At 33.8% G+C, this 21,926-nt stretch overlaps 1 protein-coding gene across 9 annotated transcripts in view; it reads right to left on the bottom strand.

Moving 5' to 3' along the window:
- Positions 1–21,926, bottom strand: part of FAM135A (family with sequence similarity 135 member A) — a 129,303-nt gene that overhangs the window by 48,823 nt on the left and 58,554 nt on the right. For all 9 annotated transcript variants that reach the window (XM_032409529.1, XM_032409534.1, XM_032409531.1 and 6 more), the window contains 2 exons: positions 17,785–17,834; positions 13,332–13,487 (listed from right to left, as the gene is read on the bottom strand). In XM_032409529.1, coding sequence (XP_032265420.1) covers positions 13,332–13,487; positions 17,785–17,834 — 206 coding nt within the window. The remainder of the gene's footprint in view (positions 1–13,331; positions 13,488–17,784; positions 17,835–21,926) is intronic.

Genomic DNA, 21,926 nt, shown 5'->3' on the forward strand with positions numbered 1-21,926 from the left:
CTTGTTCCAGACTATCTTTTCAAGGATATCTGTATTGAGAACAGCCTGGGACGATAGAGATACATCTCCCTTAGGAGCAAAGGGCAGGTTTGCTTACAGCGATGGTAGATAAAGATTCCCTTTGGAGCAAACAGCAGGCATGCCCACATCCATTACAAAATATTTGGGACCCTTAAGCACAAAGTTTTTCTCCTGTGACACAATACACTAGTGTGAACCTGGCTTTCTTTATGTTGGGCTATGGAAACTGGGGCTCAAGAAATGAGTGCCAATGATAATACTAACGTTACTGTTATTGCTGTGAGTAATAAAGTTCTTTGTCTCTGATCTCGTATCTTCTGCCAGCATTAATCATTCTATGGTAGGTTACCTTATTTGCTTGTAAGTCCTTTACAGATCTCAGATCCTTTACACTTCTTGACACATAAAAACTTCATTAAAATTTCAATTTATTTTTGCTTTTTATAAGTTATTTCACTTGATAATTCCATATTTCAGTTTGAAATGACAAAGACATCTTTCACTTATATTAAATACCTTTAATCTTTTTTTCCAGCTATATTGAGAGATAACTGACATACAACATTGTGTAAGTTTAAGGTGTATAGTGTTGATTTGATACACTTACATCCTGCAAGATGATTACCACCTCAGCATTAACTAACACCTCCATCATGTCACATAATTACCATTTCTTTTTTGTGGTGAGAAAAATCAAGATCTACTCTCTTAGCAACTTCCAAGTACAGAGTACAGTACTGTTAACTAAAACACCAGGCTGTACTTTAGATCCCCAGAAATTATTTCTCTTATAAATGGAAGTCTGTACCCTTTGAACAATAGCTCCCTATTTCACACCACCCTTTCTTCCACCTCTGGTAATCACCATTCTAATCTCTGTTTCCATGAGTTCAGTTTTTTTAGAGTCTACATATAAGTAATATCATACAGTATTTGTTTTTCTCTGTCTGATTTATTTCCCTTAACATAATGCCCTCAAGGTCCATCTGTTGTTGCAAATGGCAGGATGTCCTTTCTAATAGATGAATAATATTCCATTGTATATGCAGGTTTCCCCCACTATCCAAAAATAGAGGATTCATAATGAAACCTTTCTTAACCTGAAATGGCATAAACTGAAGAAGCAATGACCATTTTATAAAACCAAAAATCTTTTTGGTATTTCTTCTGGTCAGTGAAAACAGGTAACTAATGTATCATAAAAGCATAGCAGCATTAAAGCAAACTTTCAGATAGCAGGGGAAACCTGTATATACCATATCTTCTTTATCCAGTCATCCATCGATGGACACTTATCATCCATCGATGGACACTTGTCTTGGCTATTGGGAATAATGCTGCAATAAAGATGGAAGGGCAGATATCTCTTTGAGATGCTGTTTTCGTTTCTTTTGGATATGTACCTGGAAGTGATATTGCTAGATCAAAGGGTAGTTCTATTTTAAGAAACTTCCATACTGTTTGCCATTATGGCTGCACCAATTTACAGGCATACTAACAGTGCACAAGGGTTCCGTTTTCTCCACGTCCTTGCCAACACTTGTTATCTCCTGACTTTTTATAACAGCCATTCTAACAAGTATGAGGTGATAACTCCTTGTGACTTTGATTGCACTTCCCAGATGATTAGTGATATTGAGCATCTTTTCATATACCTATTGGTGGTTTGTATGTCTCTGCATAAATGGTTATTCAGTTCCTCTGTACATTTTTAATCAGATTTTTTCTGTTGAGTTGTGTGAGTTCTTTATATATTTTAAATATTAACCCCTTATCAGATATATGACTTGCAAATATTTTCTCCCATTCATTAGGTTGCCGTTTCATTTTGTTGATGGTCTCCTTTGCTTTGCAGAAGCTTTTTAGTTTGATGAAGTCCCACTTGTTTATGTTTGCCTTTGCTTTTGGTGTCAAATCCAAAATAACATTGCCAAAACCAATGTCAATAGGGAGCTTTATCCCTATGTTTTCCTTTAGGGGTTTTGTGGTTTCAGGTCTAAGTCTTTAATTCATTTTGAGCTAATTTTTGTGAGCAGTTCAAGATAGGGGTCCAATTTCATTCTTTTGCATGTCGTTATCCAGTTTTCCCAACACCACTTATTGAAGAGACCATCCTTCCCCATTGAGTATTCTTGACTCTCTTGTCAAATGTTAGTTGGCCATATATGCAAGGGTTTATTTCTGGACCCTTGATTTGTTTCCATTTGTCTATTTTTATGCCAGTACCATATAGTTTTCATTACTACGGCTTTGTTGTATAGTTTGAAATCAAGAAATGTGATGCCTTCAGCTTTGCTCTTTTTCTACAGTATTGCTTTGGTTATTTGGTATCCTCTGTGGTTCCATATAAATTTTAAAATTGTGTTTTTTCTATTTCTGTGAAAAATACTATTGGAATTTCAATAGGGATTGAACTGAAACTATAGATGGCTTTAGATAGTATGGATATTTAACAATATTAATTCTTCTGATCAATGAACATGGAATATCTTTCCATGTGTTTGCATCTTCTCATCAAAGTCTTATCATTTTCAGTAATAGATCTTACAGCTCCTTGGTTAAATTTATTCATAAGTATTTTCTTATATTTGATGCTATTATGAATGGGACTGTTCTCTTTATTTTTTTAGGTATTTCATTGTTAGTGTATAGAATGCCAACTAAGTTTTGTATGTTGATTTTGTATCCCGCAACTTTACAGAACTTGTTGATTAATTCCAACAGTTTTTTGATGGAGTTGTAAGCATTTACAAATATATATATATAAGATCATACCATCTGCAAACAGAGACAATTTTACTTCTTCCTTTCTGATTTGGATGCCTATTTATTGCTTTTTATTGTCTCACTGCTCTGGTTAGGACTTCCAGTACTTTGTTGAATAGGAGTGATGAAAATGGGAACCCTTGTCCTGTTCATCATAGTAAAGGAAAAGCTTTCAACTTTTCACTATTGAGTATGATGTTAGCTGTGGGCTGTCATATTATTATATTGAGGTACATTCCTTCTATACCTAATTTGTTGAGCGTTTTTATCATGAAAGGATATTGTATTTTGTCAAATGCTTTTTCTGCATTTATTGTGATGACCATCTGATTTTAAGCTTTCATTCTATTAATGTGGTATATCACATTTATTGATTTGCGTGTATTGAGCCATCCTTGATCCCAGGGATAAGTCCCATGTGATCATGGTGTATGATCCTTTTAATCTGCTGCTAAATTCAGTTTGCTAATATTTTGTTAAGAATTTTTGCATGTTCAATTTTCTATATTCATCAAGGATATTGGACTGAAGTTTACTTCTCTTGTATTCTCTTTATCTGGCTTTGGTATCAGGGTAATGCTGGCATTGTAAAATGAGTTTGGAAGTGTTCCTTCCTTTTCAATTTTCCGGAAGAATTTGAGAAAGATTAGCTTTACTTCTTTACATATTTGGTATAATTCACCAGTGAAGCCACCTTTTCCTAGACTTCTCTTTGCCGAGTAATTTTTGGTTACTGATTCAATCTCTTTACTCACTACTGGTCTGTCCAGATTTTGGTAGTTTTACATTTCTAGGAATTGATCTATAACACTTCTTCTAGGTTATCCAATTTGTTGATTTATAATTTTTCATATTAGTCTCTCATGATCCTTTGCATTTCTGTGATTATAAGTTGTACTGTCTCCTCTTTCATTTCGTATTTTAATTATTTGCATCTTCTTTTTTCTCAGTCTAGCTAAGCTGTTGATTTTATCCTTTCAAAAAAAAAAACCAGTTCTTCGTTTTGTTGACTTTTCCCTATTGTTTTTCTTATCTTATTTCATTTATTTCTGTTCCAATATTTATTTCCTTCCTTCTGTTAACTTTGGGTTTAGTTTGTTCTTTTTCTAGTTCCCTGATGTGAAAAATTATTTATTTCAGATTTTTGACCCACCGGTTATTCAGGAGAACTTCCACATATTTGTGATTTTCCCAGATTTCTTTCTGTTAATTGATTTCTAGTTTCATACTATTGTGGTTGAAAAAGATACTTGGTATGATTTCAATCTTTTTAAATTTGCTAAGACTTACTTTTTGACCTATCATATGATCTATCCTGAAGAATGTTCTGTGTACACCTGAGAAAAAGTATATTCTGCTATTGTTGAAGTATCTTATATATTTTTGTTAGGTCTATTTGGTCTGATTATGGTTCAAGTACAATGTTTCCTTGTTGATTTTCTATCTGGATGATCTATCCATTGTTGAAAGTGAGGTACTGAAGTCCCCTACTATTACTGTATTGCTTTCTATTTCTCCCTTCAGATCTGTTAGTATCTACTTAGGCATATTTAGATGCTCCGATGCTGGGTCCATATATACTTAAAATGGTTAGATCTTCTTCATGAGCTGACCCCTTTACCATTATGTAATGACCCTCTTTGTCTCCTGTTACCATTTTGGTTTAAAGTCTATTTTGTGTGATAGAAGTATAGCTATCCTTTAAAAAAAAAAAAGTGTAGCTATCCTTGTTCTTTTGAGGTTTCTGCTTACATTGAATCTTTTTCCATCACTTCACTTTGTTCCCATGTAGGTCCTTAAAGCTGAAATGAGTCTCTTGTAGGCAGCATATAGTTGTTTCTTTTTTTTATCCACTCAGCCACTCTCTGACTTTTGATTGGAGAACTGAATCCATTTACATTTAGAATGAATACTGATATGTAAGGATTTACTAATGCCATCTTAGTTATTTTCTGGCTGTTATATAGTTCTCTTCTTCCTCTCTTGCTGCCTTCCTTTGAGAACTGATGATTTTCGAAAGTGCTATGCTTTGAGTCTCTTCTCTTTATCTTTCGTCATCTACTGTAACTTTCTGCTTTGTGGTTATCATAAGGCTTACATAAAACACCTTGTAGATGTAACAGTTTATTTTACACTGATAAGAGTTTAACTTCAATCTCATTCAAAAACTCTATCCTTTTATTGTCCTCCTTTTATGCTTCTGATGTCATAATTTACCACTTTTAATAATATGTATTCATTAACAAATTATTGTAGCTATAGTTATTTTTAATATGCTTGTCCTTTAACCTTTACATTAGGATTCAGTGATTAACATACCACATTACCATATTAGAGTATTATGAATTTGACTATACACTTACCTTTACTGGCATGTTATATGTTTTCATGTTTTTTATGTTGTAATTAGTACCCTATCATTTTAGTTTGCAAATTCTTTTCTGCATTTCTTGTAAGGCAGTCTAATGGCGATGAATTACCTCAGCTTTTGTCTAGATATATCCTTATTTCTACTTCATTTATGAGAGATAACTTTGCCAGAGTATTTTGATTGGCAGGTATTTTTTTAAGCATTCTGAATATATATAATCTCACTCTCTTCTGCTCTACAAGGTTTTTGCTAACAACCCCGCTGATTGTAGGTTACAATCTTTTTCTTGCAACTTTCAAGATTATCTTTTTGTCTTTGATTTTTAACAGTTTTATTATAATGTATCTTGGAGAGGATCTTTTTAGATTTAGTTGGTTTGGTGATCTATGAGCTTTATGTACTTGGATATCCAAATGTCTTCCCATGTTTGGGAAACTCTCAGTAATCATTTCTTTAAATAGGCTTTCTGCCCCCTTCTCCCTCTCCTTTTGCTTCTGGAACTCCAATTATTAAAAATTATTTCTTTTGATGGTATCTCATAGATCAGGAAGGCTTTCTTTACTCTTTTTCATTCTTTTCTCTTTGCTCTCCTCTGACTGGAATTTCAAGTTCCTTATCTTTTACCACAGATTTCTTTTTTCTGTTTGGTCCATTCTGCTGTGACTGTGCTATCTGTTGCATTTATCATTTTATTCACTGAATTCTTCAGCTCCAGAATTTGTTTTTGGTTCTTTATGATTTCTATCTCTTTGTTAATCTTCTCAATTTGTGTATTGCTTTCCTGATTTTGTTGAATTGTCTTTGTGTTTTCTTGTAGCTCACTGAGTTTCCTTAGAAGAGCTATGTTGAATTCTTTATTAGGTAAATCACAGATTTTTTGGGTTTAGTTACTGGAGGATTGTGATCATTTGGTGATGTCATGGTGTTTCATGTTCTTTGGAGTTAGGTATTTTCTTTTCTTTTCTTTTTTTTTGAGGGGGGAGGGGCAGAGGAAGAGAAAGAATCTTAAGCAGGCTCCATGCCCAGTGTGGAGCCTGACATGGTGCTCGTTTTAACAACCTGAGCCGAAATCAAGAGTCAGACGTTTAACCGACTGAGGGATCTAGGCACCCCTCATGTTCTTTGGAGTTTTGCATTGTCACCTTAACATATGAAGTAGCAGCCACCTCCTCCAGTATTTACTAACTGTGTTCAGGGCAGAAATATCTTTCTTCAGTCCTGCCAGAATTTATGAGGCTTTCTCAGACCTTCTATGGATACATCTGCTCTGTATTTCTTGCTCCCTCTTGTGGCAGACCTTAATATTGTATTCCTTCTCTCCTTCCTGCAACACACAAGGCTGAGGGCCGACCCCCTACCTTTGGTTTCTAAATGTGGTGCTACAGCTCCTTTGTGGTCTCTTCCTGGCCTGCAGCTACAGATGTACTAAAGCTTGCTCTCACTACTCTCTTTAGCAGTGCACACAGGGAGCCAGCTGCAGAGCAGAAGGGAGATTGTGGGTGAGGCATGTGGTATGGTGGAGGTTCCCATGGCCAGTTAGAGGGATCTACAGGTGAAGCTGCCCAAGCAGCTCATGGGCAGACTTTTAATGGAGTCTGTGATGCAGTGAGTACGATGAGTACCTTCAATGCCTTCTGAGAGTCCCATCTGCCACTTTCCCAGTCTCTTTCCACCCCACACCCCAGCCATGAAGCTCCTGATTTAGTGCTCTAGATGGGGTAAGAGAGAGAAGGAGAGAGAGAGATGAGTCTCTTTGGTAATGTCCTGCACAGCTGGACAAGCTGGGTACTCACTCATCTGTTCTCCCTTTTCTCTGCAGGGAAAATCATAGGCCAAGAAGGGTTCTCGTAGATCTAAGCTGCGTTCTCTTGGGTGAGAAGTGATGTATGTAAAGACAAGCTATTCTTCTTGCTAGAACTGGAATGCATCCAAACTTGTACTTTTTTTTTTTTTGCTTCAATGGAATGCTGGAACTTCTCTGGAAATCTGAACTTGCACAAAGGCTCTCTCAACCCTGGATAATTGTCTAAGTCACTGCTCCCCAAAGGTTCCCAGACTGTAGCCAAGAGGAGCAAGAGCTGGTAAACAGGTTACTACAGGGTCCAGTCAAGACTGAAATCTGTCTGCTTATTATCCAGTGCACAGGTGGGTGGGAGGCCTTCAGGGTTCCTTGGTATATGGTTTTGGATCCCATAGCTCTCACAGTTCACTTTTGTTGTGGGTGGGACAAAAACAAGGGACATTTTATACTGCCATCACTGTCTTTTATCTTTTTATGTAATATGGGGCACTGGGAACCATTCACATATTAATAGTCTCTATGCTTTAATGTGAACATGTATGCCACGTGACTACATAATTCTGTAAGTTTAGATGACTTAATTTTCTAAGAACCAGAAAATCTGCCCTTTCTGAGTCTTGATATTAAATAACATGGTAGAACAAATGTTAAACTAATTCATTACATTGTTCTCTACAAGTAGAGACTTACATTTCCTCTTTTTAGTCCAACTCTTTGCCTATTTACTTTCAACCCAATAAGAGATTCCATATCATATGTTAGTTCAATTGTGCTGTTTCTGAATACATTATTAGCCTATAGACTTTATTATAGCCAATTCTGTCTCTATACAAATAATAAATGACCTTTGGACTACTTTGGTTACGGTAGGCGTAAGCAATGTATTCTTGGAATACTGATATATTTTATGAACAAAGTTTCTGTTTAACTGCATAAATGGGAATCAAAGGACATAATATACCACCATTTCCACAGTGTTTGTGATATATGGCAGGGCAGGGCACGGTTAAGTAACAATAAGGCATTCTCTCGCCATGTCTTAATTACTCTTCATTGTTTCTTTTAGGAGTTAAATAGGCCCTATTTTGTTATCTGGAATGGGGCATAAAAAAGGAAGCTCTAGGAAAAATTTCAATTTATCTTTGGCATCTGAATTTTCCATAAACCCAATTTTTGTCTTGGCCTTCCTTTTTTGCCCCTTTTAACGTTGTGTTCATCAGCTTCTCTCTATTGAAGTTTACACCTTCTTGTTCTTATTCTACCTCAGACAACCCCATAAAACATAATGCTACAAAGTTGCTTCGGATCCTTGCTATCATTCTCTTCTCTATTTTGAGAGACAGCATATCAAGTGGTAAAGAATGCAGGCTATGGAGCCATAGTGCTGGGGTGTGAATCCCATCTCTGTCACTTACTACCTGGTAACAACAAATAAGAACAAACTTATAGCCATAATGGGAGGATTTTACCACACTTTTCTTGATAGTTGATAGCACTAGCAGCCATAAATTCATTAAAAATATGAAAAATTTGAACAAAACGATTTATGAACTTCACCTAGCAGACATATTTAGAACACTTAACCCAACAACCTGATGAATATACATTCCTAATATAGGTAAAGAAAGTCTTAAATAATATTAAAGTACTGAAATCACAGACTGTTTCCTAACCACAGTGAAGATAAACCAGAAATCAACCACAAAAAGACAATTAGAAAATTAATATCTTTGGAAACAAAAAAACATACCCCTGGAAATAAAGGCTCTTTAGTTATTAGCAAGAGACAAAGATATAGTCAGATTACCTCAGGCTGTGTGGGATTTTTATAAGGATATAGAGTAAAGTAATGACATCCAGGGAATTGACTCTGTAGACAAACAGCCAGTTCTTGTGAAATTGGAGTGCCGTTCATTGCCATTTAGTAAATAACAACTACACTAATATCCTAATATCACTCTAGTAACTGTTGTTTCAGAAACAAGCATTTGTTGTTCCCTTTTCTAGTTATTTCTCTATTCTCATGTTTCTATCTCTGACACTCTCTCTGCTTTGCTTTTAACCCTTTTTACTTTCATCCCGACCTTATAACAGTTGGCTCATTCACGGCTTCTACTGTCTCATGGCTTTTGCCTATGACCTTCTTTCTCTCTTGGTTTCTGCCACTGTTTAGTAACTGAGTCTCTTCTTTTGTGTTCCATGTTTAAATTATTCAAGAGAAATAATTTGAATACTTTAGTCAGTCATTCTAATAGAAACCACTCCAAATCAGCACAGTTTATGCATCAGCTCCCTACAAAAATTACTAGTCTTCCTCATGTCCATGTTGTAGATGACTACCTCTGGGCTAAGTGCCAACCTCTAATTCAGGATTGCAGAGTTACTTGATACAACAGGTGATAACTTTTGAACAAGAACCATCTCTGGTCCCTTATTTCAGAAGACGACTGATTTTGGGAAGGCACTCAATTTCTTGTATTTCTGAGCAAGGGAAAAATGACAACTGCTAATATAGGACAACATATCTAGTGTATACTTCATAATAGTTTTGTTTACCTTTATTGCTTTAAATCAAAGATTTCCCAGGGCGCCTGGGTGGCTCAGTTGGTTAGGCGACTGCCTTTGGCTCAGGTCATGATCCTGGAGTCCCTGGATCGAGTCCAGCATCGGGCTCCCTGCTCAGCAGGGAGTCTGCTTCTCCCTCTGACCCTCCCCCCTCTCATGTACTTGCTCTCTCTCATTCTCTCTCTCTAATAAATAAATAAAATCTTAAAAAATAAATAAATAAATAAATAAATAAATCAAAGATTTCCCAAATTATTATTGGTATGCTGCGAGAGTTCCTATTTGGGGGTAGTGTGTATAAAGTGGTTCCTATGGACTCCTGTCATTGACTAGTATATTGTTTCTGTTTATATCCAGAAAATGAAGGAAGAGATGCATTTGTTATTTTAATAAACCATTTTATACACTGAGAAAAAAAAAAAAACTAAATAACCCCGAGTCAAAGAATAAATTGCTCACAATAATAAGAAAATATTGAGAACCAAAGGATAAAAAGAACAACATATCAAAACTTGTGGAATGTAGCTAAAGCAGTACTTAGGGGGAAGCTTATAAACTTAAATGTGTATACACAAAAGAGGAAATGCTACAATTAATAAGCTAAACATCTACTTATAGAAGTTTTAAAAAGACAGCAAAATAAACCTTTAGAAAGTAAGAGGAAATACTAAAGTCAAAAGCAAAACACGCAAGAGAGAATTAACATCAAAAGTTAGTTCTTTGAAAAAACTAATACAATGACAAACTTCTGGTGGGACCAATCAAAAAATAAAAGAATGAAGACACAAATAACTAATATCAGGAATGAAACAGGAAAACACTACAGATACTGCAGATGTTAAAAAAATTGAAGGATATTATGAATTATCTGGTGCCAATAAATTAATAAATTTAGAACTCCTTAAAAACATAATTTACCAAAACTGAAAAAGAAATAAAATAAAATGTAGTATTTCCAGTAATATTGCTCACCTGAATTGAACCACAAGGAACATAATACACATAACAGAAACCCAAATTGAACAACGGTCCACAAAACTACTGGCCAATACTCTTCATGAAAGACAAAGAAAATAGAAGGAACTATTCCAGATTGAATGAGTCTAAAGAATTTAAAGGGTCACGACAACTAAATGCAATGTGTGTTCCTGAATCTGATCCTGGAAAAGGGGAAAAGTCACAAAGGACATTATTAAGACAAATGATAAAATTTAAAATGAGTTTTACATTAGATATCAGTATTGTATCAATATTAAATTTCATGAAGTTGATCACTTTAGTATAGTTAAGTAAGAAAGTACTTTGTTCTTAGTCAATATACCCTGAAGTATTTATGGATAAAAGAACATGATGCTGGGGTGCCAGGGTGGCTCAGTCAGTTAAGCATCTGCCTTCAGCTCAGGTCATGATCTCAAGATCCTGGGATCAAACCCCATGTCAGGCTCTCTGCTCAACAGGGAGTCTGCTTCTCCTTTTCCCTCTGTTCCCTCTCTCTCTCTCAAATAAATAAAATCTTAAAAAAAAAAAAGAAGAAGAAAAAGAAAAAAAGAACATGATGCCTCTAACAAATGATTCAGGGGAAAGAAAATCCATGTACATATATACCTATTCATAAAAAGAAGGAATGATAAAGAAAATATGCCAAATGGTAACTTGTGATTCTGGTGAAGAGTATATAGAAGTATTCTGTACTACTTCAGTAATTCCTCTGTAACTTCTCTATTATATTTTATAAGTTTTATGATTTTGTCTTTCATATTTGTTTTCAAGCCACCTGGAATTGAATTTTATATAATATTTTTCCACATGAATACCTAATTGTCCCAACATCATTTATTTAAAGTCTGAACTTTTCCTTGCTGATCTGCATATATTATGTCCAAGTACGGGTAAGTCTATGTCTGACCTTTCTCTTCTGTTCCACCTACACTAACACTCAAGTTAAGACCTCTAGTTTGTCAAAAGACAGCAAAAAGACAGTGAAAAAATTCAAACTGTGACATAAGAGAAGATTTATTTACAAAAATATAACAAAGGCCAGTATTTAGAATACATAGAAAGTATTCCAAATCAAGAAGAAAAAGAAAGGCAATCCTATAGAAAAATGGTCAATTTGAACAGGCACTTCACAAATAAGAAATCTACACAGCCAATAGTCACATAAAATAGTGCTCAACAGCACAGGTCATCAGAGACATGCAAATTAAAACCACAATGGTATAAGACTGGCAAAATTTTAGAAGTTTGCCAAAATCAAGAGTTTGGGAGTATGTGGAATAATAAGAGCTCTCATCAAGTGTTGTTGGGAGTGAAAATTGGCACCACTTTGGAAAACAGTGGGGCATCTGCTAGTAAATAACTGATGTTATGCATATCCTATGGCATAGCAATTTCCCTTACAAGAAAATAATTCGGAGAAATTGGCATGCCAGGAAGTATGTACAAGAATGTTCATAGTAGCTGGGTTTGTAGTAAATATAAGTTAGAAGCAATCCAAATGTCCAACAACAGTAGAGTGGATACACAAATTGTGGGTATATGCAAATGAAATACATCACACCAACGAAAATGAACAGTCTATAGCTACTGACAAAAACATCGATTAATCTCACAAACACAATCTTGAGTGAAAGAAGCAAGATAAAAAGAATATACACTGTATCATCTCATTTATATAGAATTCAATAACAGGCTGAATAACATAATAGACTGAAACAACTTGTGTTATTTAGTATGCATAAATAGATGGTAAAAAGAGAAATGATGAACTCATCACAAAAGACAGGATGGTGATTACTTCTCAATGTCAGGGTGGGAACAGAAATTGGAAAAAACACAGAGGACTTCTGTGGTGTTGACAATTTTCTATTTCCTGATCTGGGTGAGAGTTAAAAGGATATGTGTTTTTAATTACTTGTTAAAATGTGCATGTTTTATGCACTTTTCTGACTTTCATAATATGTTTTATAATTAAGAAAAGAAAAACAAGAAAAAGGAAAAAAGAAAACCTATTGTTTTTGAGGACCTGCTAGTAGGTCAGGAAAATTAGTGTGTGTATAGGACATATAAGGAGGTAACTGGAAAAGTAGTCAGATGTTTAATATATCAAAGCCTCTTGATAAGCTATACAATAAAATTGTACAGAAATTTCTGCACAAGGTCCATAGTAAGCCTATAGCAAACATGTATGTCTAGATTACTCCCCCTGACCTTCCAAGTTTATAATACACATCCCTAAATGAGACAAAAGGAGGAAAAGTTGGAGATAAAGATTCTAGATTAATATAAGATGGCTCTCTTATTCCTGATTTCTATTTCTAATGAGACCTGGCTATCTGACTATAATACCTATTCTTGGGTTCCAGGGGCTAGCCTGTATCATTTATTTTTCTATTTTAGTTACATTTAGATGATTTTTCTTTCCGGCAGGGGTTGTAACTGAGATAGATCATGTGCTCAAACAACAGGGCGCCTGGGTGGTTCAGTTGGTTAAGCAGTTGCCTTCAGCTCAGGCCATGATTTCAGGGTCCTGGGATGGAGTCCCCCATCGGGCTCCCTGCTAAGCGGGGAGTCTGATTGTCCCTCTCCCTCTGCCCCTCCATCCCCGCTTGTGCTCTCTCTCACTCTGCTCTCTCTCAAATAAATAAATAAAATATTAAAAAAAAAGAAATCAAACAATAATACAACAGTAAATGTCTCTTTTCTAATTTATCAACATATGGATAAATATCAGGCTTTTTATTCATAAGAAATTTCTAAATATAAATAATAATACTCATCAAAATGTTCTAACATCACTTAACTTACCCTCAAAGTATGGTGCTCTTGTGCTAATAAAAGTCTTAGTTCTTCATGTAGTGTTATAACTTCCAGAAACTGTCCCCATAAAGCCATTAGAAGTGAACAAAGTTGTGCAAGATTCATATTTATAAGTTCTGCCAGTTCATCAGGATTTTCTATTTTCTGAAATGACAAGAAAAGAACTTCACTGCTTCCTGAGACTTACCATGTCTAAATATAATGTGTTATTGAGAACATTAATACAAAAGCAAATTTTTGGTTTTAAAAAGAAGTGTGTGTGTGTGTGTGTGTGTGTGTGCACGTTCTTGTATGTGTAGAGACCAAGTGACCAATGGCTTTTTCCTATGTGATAGTTACTACAGCAACAACTTAATTGATACTTTAATATCTGAGGTATCTTGTTACTGAAATAGTGTCAAATAGTTTAAAATTATAAATCAGGATTCTACAGAGCATGATCAACTTCAAACACTAAAATTCTGGGAATTTTAAACACAATGTACAAATCATAATTAAAGTTATAAAAGTTATAAAATTTTTGGAAGATAATGAAATCTTGAAATAAGATTTTTTTCTCCAATCTGCTAAGTAAGGTAGTTAAAAGATCTGTAACTCTTCAGAAGGGACAGAGGTACCTTCTAAAGTACTAACTGCTTTTTCTTCACTCCTATGTTCCTAGGTGCCATATTACTTGTGGTAATCCTCTTAGAGAGTCATCAAACACTTCTTTCTCTTTTGTAACAATTCACTTACCCACTGTTTATTGAGCACATTTTAAATGCTAGGGCCCACATTCCAATCTAACTCAAAGATTAATATGAGAAGCTCAGAAAAGTGGGTAAACAATTTTAATATACTGTTATGAGTGTTCTAATAGTGATATTAAATTATCCTGTTTATTTAAATATTCACCTAAACTGATGATACAAGTTAAAAGTAATGAATTATACAATAAAATGCAGAATCTTCTATAAGGCATTTGGATTTCTTGAATAGGTAAAATAAGGATTTTTGGACAAAGAACAATAAAAGACCATAAATCAGAATGATTCCTTCTCTTTTGGACAAGCTTTTCTTTAATTCACTGAGGCAGCAATGTTCAGGCAGATAATATCTTGCTGGAAATATTTGTCTTCAATTACTAGTCATACTAGGAAATCTACCTTAAATATATAGATAGATGCTGATTTCATTTCTCCATCCTAAAGAAGGTAGAAATAGTCTATTCAGGTTAAGGCTGAAAGCCACTCCCATACCATCTATATACTAATGACTGCTAAATCTTTATATCTGTATCATATCTCTCCAGAGCTCTAGACTCATCACCTACCCGATGACTATATTTGGATGTAAAAAAGAAAGGTATTCAAGTTCGGTATATCCTAAAGAGTACTAATTATATCTCTACCCTCCCTTTCTTAAAAAAAAAAATCTCAAAACATTGCTTATCACATATGATATATCCTTACTCAGTTTATTTTTACTTCATTTTGAAGTCTGCAATTCAGCAGGCTTTTCTCCTTCCCCCTGCAAACCGAGCTTCCATTTATCTATGCTAACTCAGAGAGGACATAAAACAAAAATTCAGCAAAATTATTAAGAAGGGAAGGGATGGTGCTTTGTTCACTTTCGTGACTTTGATTACCAGTACACAGTAGTCACTCAGTATTTACTGAATGAATAAGGAATTATAGGCTTCAGTTAAGGAAAAAGTCCCCCAAATTTCTGGACAAACTCAGAAAATGTTGAAAAATTCCAGAATTCTGGAATGGAAGCTAACAGAATCAACATATAATAAATATTGATTCATCAAAGTATAATAAATCTACAGATGTATTTTTCCCCAGGAAATAGTTTATAAATGTATTAGAAATGAAGCTAACAAATTTTTCATGTTTCTCTTAAGAACATACAGAAGATTAAAGTGTTCTCTAAAATAAATGGAAACATGCAGTCTTGTTCCAAGAACAGTTTTAACGGAGTTTAGAAAAAGAAGACTTGAATAAGCATTTGACAGTAACTAGACAGTGTCGTGTAAGGCAAGCAATGCTATTCTTAGTATAATCTACACACAAGTAGAAATAATTCTCTTGGTCTTACCATAGGTTGAATAATGTAAACAACTCTTTTTTTTTAAACCCCTGAGAGCAAGGCTGTCTAGATACCTTGCAATTATTAATTTTACTTTTCAGAAATCATGGCACCAACGTTCTGAGAGGACTTCAGTATTTTCATTATTACTAAAGCATCCTTTCAAACATAATTACTCCTGTAGTTTACATAAATCTTTACAATATGTCTCAAAATATAAATAATAATAAAATATTTTTATGTCAAAAAGGATATTAGAATTAAGTTTGACAAGCTGTTTTATATGTATAAATGCAAGAATAATAAGATCTTACATTTGTATAGTATTTTCTCAAATAACATTCATTATCTTGTCTTATATGGACATGCACTTTTTCACAGAAGTCACTGATCTTGTTTGATTACAAAATATTGCTTACTTAAATAGACTTGAAAAATAGATAAAGAAAAAAATTACGCTCATTTTAGTGTAGAGTCTTCCATTTTTCAGTTATACACATAAACACTAGAATCATATAAACTATTATACCATTTTTGTTGAATGAGGATTTCCCTCCATCATCACTTACTGAAAGCACATTTTTAAGGTTATATAACTTTTTTAGATTGTAAGTGTCCCATACTTCATTTAACCACTCTCCTATCATTGGGTATTTACTTAGGTTAATATTCTTACATTATTAATTATAATGTATATGAGTCTGATTGTTTATTTAGCACTGGTTGAGAAGTAATACTCTGTCTTTGGATATATATACTGCCAAATTAATCTCTGAAAAAGATCTCCAAGGTGAGAGATCTATGAGAGAGATACAAGAATCTGTATCTTACCACAGCTTAACAAGCATTACATTATTAAAAAATCACAGCTGATCTGACAGGTTAAAAAAGGTATGAGAATATTTAAAATTATTTATTTGATAGTGAAACTGAATTTGTTTCATTTGTTAGCCTATTTTGTAAATGGGTATCCTATACAAACTTGAAAAATGGGAAGTACCAGGTTTTCCTATTGATTTGTAAGAACTCTTCAAATATAATTATATCTTTTGTCTATTCTATCTGCTGCCAAAATTTACCCTAGGTTGTTGATGTTAAACTTTATGATGTCCATTTATATGCTGAAATTTAAATATGTGTACCTAAAAAATTTATTAGTAATACATGAATACACGTAGTATTTTTAAAATTTAGTATAGAATGGATATAGAGCAAAGAATAAAAAATTTCCTTTATAATCCCATCCTTCATGCAACTCTTTTCTGTATTTTGTTAACAGTTTAGAATACATATACACACACATATGTATAATACATATGTATCATATGTGGATAAGTCCCTCTACAATAATACATATTTTTAAAGAGTTTTTCTAAGTCATTATTATCCTTCTTCAAGTAAGCTTTAAAATAAATCAAATTTTAACATTTCCAATGGTATTTTGATATGGATGCATCAATTATTAACTTAAAAACCGGTAACTTCCCGTGATTATTTCTCTTTCCTTTCAAAAGTATGTTTATTTATTCAAATATCTCAGTGAAATAGTGCAAATTCTTTTCACATTAATTGCACACATTAAGATTACTTCTAAATGTTTAAAGTTCTTTGGGGCAACTATTATAACAACATTAATGATTCTTAAAGAAAATACTTCTCTTATTTGAGCTGTGGGGAAAGCCTCTAGGAGAGTATACAAAATTACTTATATCCTGCATATGTATATTTTGTAAGGAGAAGGTAGATACCTTTTTCAAAGGGGTCTAGTCCTCATTCAAATTTACATATAGAAATACATTCCAAAGCCAAATATATGTTTTTGTTTGATTCAAGTCTCTGATTTCTTCCATTAATATAACTGAGAGTGAAATACATAGTCATCTTAAAATAAAACATTTAAAACAGAACATTTAGTTCCATGGCCAAAAAAAAAGGGGGGGGATAAGAAAAATCAATTTAATTTCAAGAATAAACTAGTGGAAAAATGGTCTGAGACACAAACTGATCTGCTGAAATAAAACAATTTCTATTTCGAAACTATCATTTTACAAAAATATGTAAGTTTAAGGATGCTTTAAAAATTTGTCTAGAAATTCTTTTGAGTAAACTAATTGAAGAAGGTGCACACTTTTGACAGTTAATCGTCTTTGCTATTTCATTTATATGCAGAATAATGTACATTTTAAAGATAAGTTAACTTTATGCTGAAGCCAAAAGTCTTCTATCAACTAAGTTGTGATTCTACCATGATCAACCATTTGAGGAAGGATAAATCATTATTAAGTTCTCTTAGATAAAATATTTAGAATAGGAAACAGAAATCCACTCAAATAACTTGATAATGTTAATTTAAAAAAAATCCAAGTACCTTAACTTCTTCACATAGTTCGGTAAGTCGAGCTTCTACATCCATTTCCTCTGAAAGGAGTAAAGAGTAATTAGAGGAAGTATTTCAATGTTAGATCTGAAAACTATTTTGAAATTATCTAAATACAGTTGGCCCCTGAACAATATGGGGGTTCGGGACATCAACCCCCCCCCCGTGCACTAAAAAATCCATGTATAACTTCTGACTCCCCTAAAACTTAACTACTAATAGCTTACTAATGATGAGAAGACTTATCAATAACAGTTGATTGTACATTACATGTATTATATGCTGTATTCTTATAAAAATAAGCTAGAGAAAAAAGTGTTAAAATCATAAGAGAAAATACATTTATAGCCCTATTCTGTATCTATTGAAAAAAATCCATGTATAAGTGGACCTGTGCAGTTCAAGCCCAGGTTTTTAAGTGTAAATTACCTTTAAAAAACCAGAAGGTTGAGAAATATCTGGACTATATTCAATGAAGTGAATTTCAATGTAATATATTGTCATGAACACATTAATCATGCACATAACATGATAACTATTAAATTCTATGTTGTGATTATTAGTGTTCCAGTTCTCATAAGAGGCTAACACTGTCAAGGAAATATTGCCTGTGGACCTAAAGTAATTTGCACAACTGCATCACAGAAAAGATAAAACATATAGTTAGGTTTTACTGCATTTCATACACTGTAAATTTCAATAAAGTTTAGCATTTGTTTTAGATGTATACATGCTTTGTTTTTTTTTTTTACTAAAGGTGTTCCTAAAAATTTCAAGTCAAATTAATTTTTATAGCCAAAACATATTTAAAACATACCTGGAGCATAGGTTATTTAATGGTAATGAATGCCAAATCCTTTTCAACAAAAATTAAGTTTCTAATTTAGTTTAATACATTTTTTTCTATAAGATAGCCTAAAACTGAGGCAAATTTTTTCCATACAATCCTAATTTAATGTATGCTATAATCTCTATAGGAAGTGTACAGATTAATTTACAATTAAAATAATATTTATAAGGGACTACAGAAACTAACAGAAAGGTTTATTGGTTACTTTTTACAGGGAAGGAATTTCACTAAGGCCTGAAATATCTTTAGATACACCTAATTTTTAATTAGAAATCAAACTAAAGTGAGTTCTCCTACAAGAACTATAGTAGCATAGCTGTAATCACACAAAATTCCATAATCTTGTTGTTCCACAATCTTGTTAACTGGTTATTCTCACACAAAGGCAAGAATAGATTCTAGGGACATCCCTGAATTTATTCATCAGCTTATTATCTCATAAGGTAGACTTCAATGTATACTATTTGACAAAAAAAATAATATTTAAATTTGATAAAATAAAGTTACATCTACATGGTAAACACAACAGACCTATGATGTGAACAACAAATACTCCACTAGTAATTAAAAACAGTACAAACACACATACAGTTTGAAAGTCACAAAATATGTAAATAAAGTTATTAGATATTGATAGGTACCAAGAGAGAGATTGCAAATTTGGTCAATCCATTGATGACTAAGGAAATCAGCTAATATTTCACAAATTATTTCACTGTCAGTCAGTGGCTTTTAATACAGGTTTTCCAAAATTAAAAAAAAAAAAAAAACTAGCAGAACCTGTATTAAAATCATAACTTCCATATGTCAATGTCTGTTTTCACATTACTCATAAGTTTTTCCTTTGGATCGGAGAAAATCAGCAAAATTAATCTTAGTAAGTTAGATATCCTACCTATAAATTTTTAAAAAATGAAAAACTTTAAAGTTTTGAGTTTTGATACATTTTTCTAGTCTTTACATATAGGAGTCTAAATGCATAAGGTGGACATTTGCATATGGCTAGTGAGAGCTACTTCAATGCAAACATCTTAAAGAATTAAAAAAAGCAAAAAACTTAATCTTTGAATTGATTTCAAAACCGTTTAGGATTTTTAAATGAGTTTAAAATTCTATTTTTTCTCTTTAAAGTTTATTTACACATATACAATTATATAGAAATGTATAAAAGTAATTCTTATTTTACATAAATTATTTTATTTGGCTCTTGCTGCTAATCCAAGGTTACAGTGTAAAACATATTCTTCCATATTTTTCAAATATACACTTACATACAGGCACACGTCAAAGATACTGCAAATTTGGTTCCAGACTACAATAAAGCTAATATTGCAATAAAGTGAGTCAAATAAATGCTCCTGTTTCCCTAAACATCAGAAGTGCATGTAAAAGTTATGTTTATACTATATTGTAGCCTGTTAAGTGTGTATTGTGTCTAAAAAATGTACATAATTTTAAAATACTTTATTGCTAAAAAATACTACCATCATTTGAGTTTTCAGTGAGTTGTAATCTTTTCACTGGTGGAGGGTCTTGCCTTGATGTTGATGACTGCTGACTGATCAGGGTAGTGCTTGCTGAAGGTGGAGGTAGCTATGGCAATTTCTTAAAATAAGACAAAAATGAAGTTTGCCACATCCACGGACTCTTCCTTTCATGAAAGATTCCTCTTAACATCAGATGCTGTTTGATAGCATTTACCCACAATAGAACTTCTTTCAAAATTGGGGTCAATCCTCTCAAACCTTGCCACTTTGTCAACTAAGTTTGTGTAACAGTCTATACCCTTTGTTGTCATTTGAACAGTCTTCACAGTATCTTCAACAGGAGTAGATTCCATCTCACAAAACCACTCTTTCCTCATCCATAAGAAGCAAGTGCTCATCTGTTGAAGTTCTACCAAGAGATTGCAGTAATTCAGTCACATCTTCAGGCTCCACTTTTGGTTCTAGTTCTCTTGCTATGTCCACATCTGCAGTTAACTTCCTCCACTGAAGTCATGAACTCCTCAAAGTCATCCCTGAGGGTTAGAATCAACTTCTTCCAAATTCCTTTTAATGCTGATATTCTGACCTCTTCCCATGAATCACACATGTTCTTCATGGCATCAAAATGGTGAATCCTTTCCAGAAGGTTTTCAATTTACTTTGTCTGAATCATCAGAGGAATCATCACCTATGGCAGCTACAGCCTTACAAAATGTATTTCTTAAATAATAAGACTTGAAATTCGAATGACTCCTTGATCCACGGGCTGCAGAATGGATGTTGTGTTAGCAGGCATGAAAACATTAACCTCATTGAACATTTCCATCAGGGCTCTTGGGGGACCAGGTGCATTGTCAATGAGCAGTCATATTTTGAAGGGAATCTTTTTTTCTGAGCAGTAGGTCTCATCAGTGGGCTTAAAATACTCAGTAAACCATGCTGTGAACAGATGTGCTGTCATCCAGGCTTTGTTGTTCCATTTATGGAGCACAGGCAGGGTAGATTTAGCATAATTCCTAGGTGCCCTAGGATTTAGGAAATGGTAAATGAACACTGGCTTCAATTTAAAGTCACTAGCTACATTAGCCCCTAATAGGAGAGTTAGCCTGTTCTTTGAAGCTTTGAAGCCAGGCATTGACTTCTCCTCTCTAGCTATGAAAGTCCTAGAAGGCATCTTTTTCCAATAGAAGGCTGTTTTGTCTACACCGAAAATCTACTGTTTAATGTAGCCACCTTCATTACTTATCTGAGCTAGATCTTCTGGATAACTTGCTGCAGCTTCTACATCAGCACTTGCTGCTTCACCTTGCACTTTGATGTTATAGATACAGCTTCTTTACTTAAGCCTCATGAACCAATCTTTACTAGCTTCCAACTTTTCTTCTTCAGCTTCCTCACTTCTCTTGGCCTTCATAAAACTGAAGAGAGTTAGAGCCTTGCTCAGGATTAGGTTTTGTCTTAAGAGAATATTGTGGCTGGTTTGATCTTTTTTTTTTTAAGTTTTTAATTTAAATTCCAGTTAGTTACCATACAGTGTATTATTAGTTTCAGGTGTACAATATAGTGGTTCAACACTTCCATACAACACCCTGTGCTCATCACAAGTGCCCTCCTTAATCCCCATCACCTATTTCACCCATCCTCCCACCCACCTCCCCTATGGTAACTATCAGTTTGCTCTCTACAGTTACGAGTCTGTTTCTTGGTTTGCCTCTCTCTTTTCCCCTATGCTCATCTGTTTTGTTTCTTAAATTCCACATATGAGTGAAATTGCTACTAAAACTTCCTATATAATA

Source organism: Phoca vitulina, unplaced genomic scaffold (assembly GCF_004348235.1).
Source record: "Phoca vitulina isolate PV1807 unplaced genomic scaffold, GSC_HSeal_1.0 scaffold11, whole genome shotgun sequence".
Classification (NCBI taxonomy): domain Eukaryota; kingdom Metazoa; phylum Chordata; class Mammalia; order Carnivora; family Phocidae; genus Phoca; species Phoca vitulina.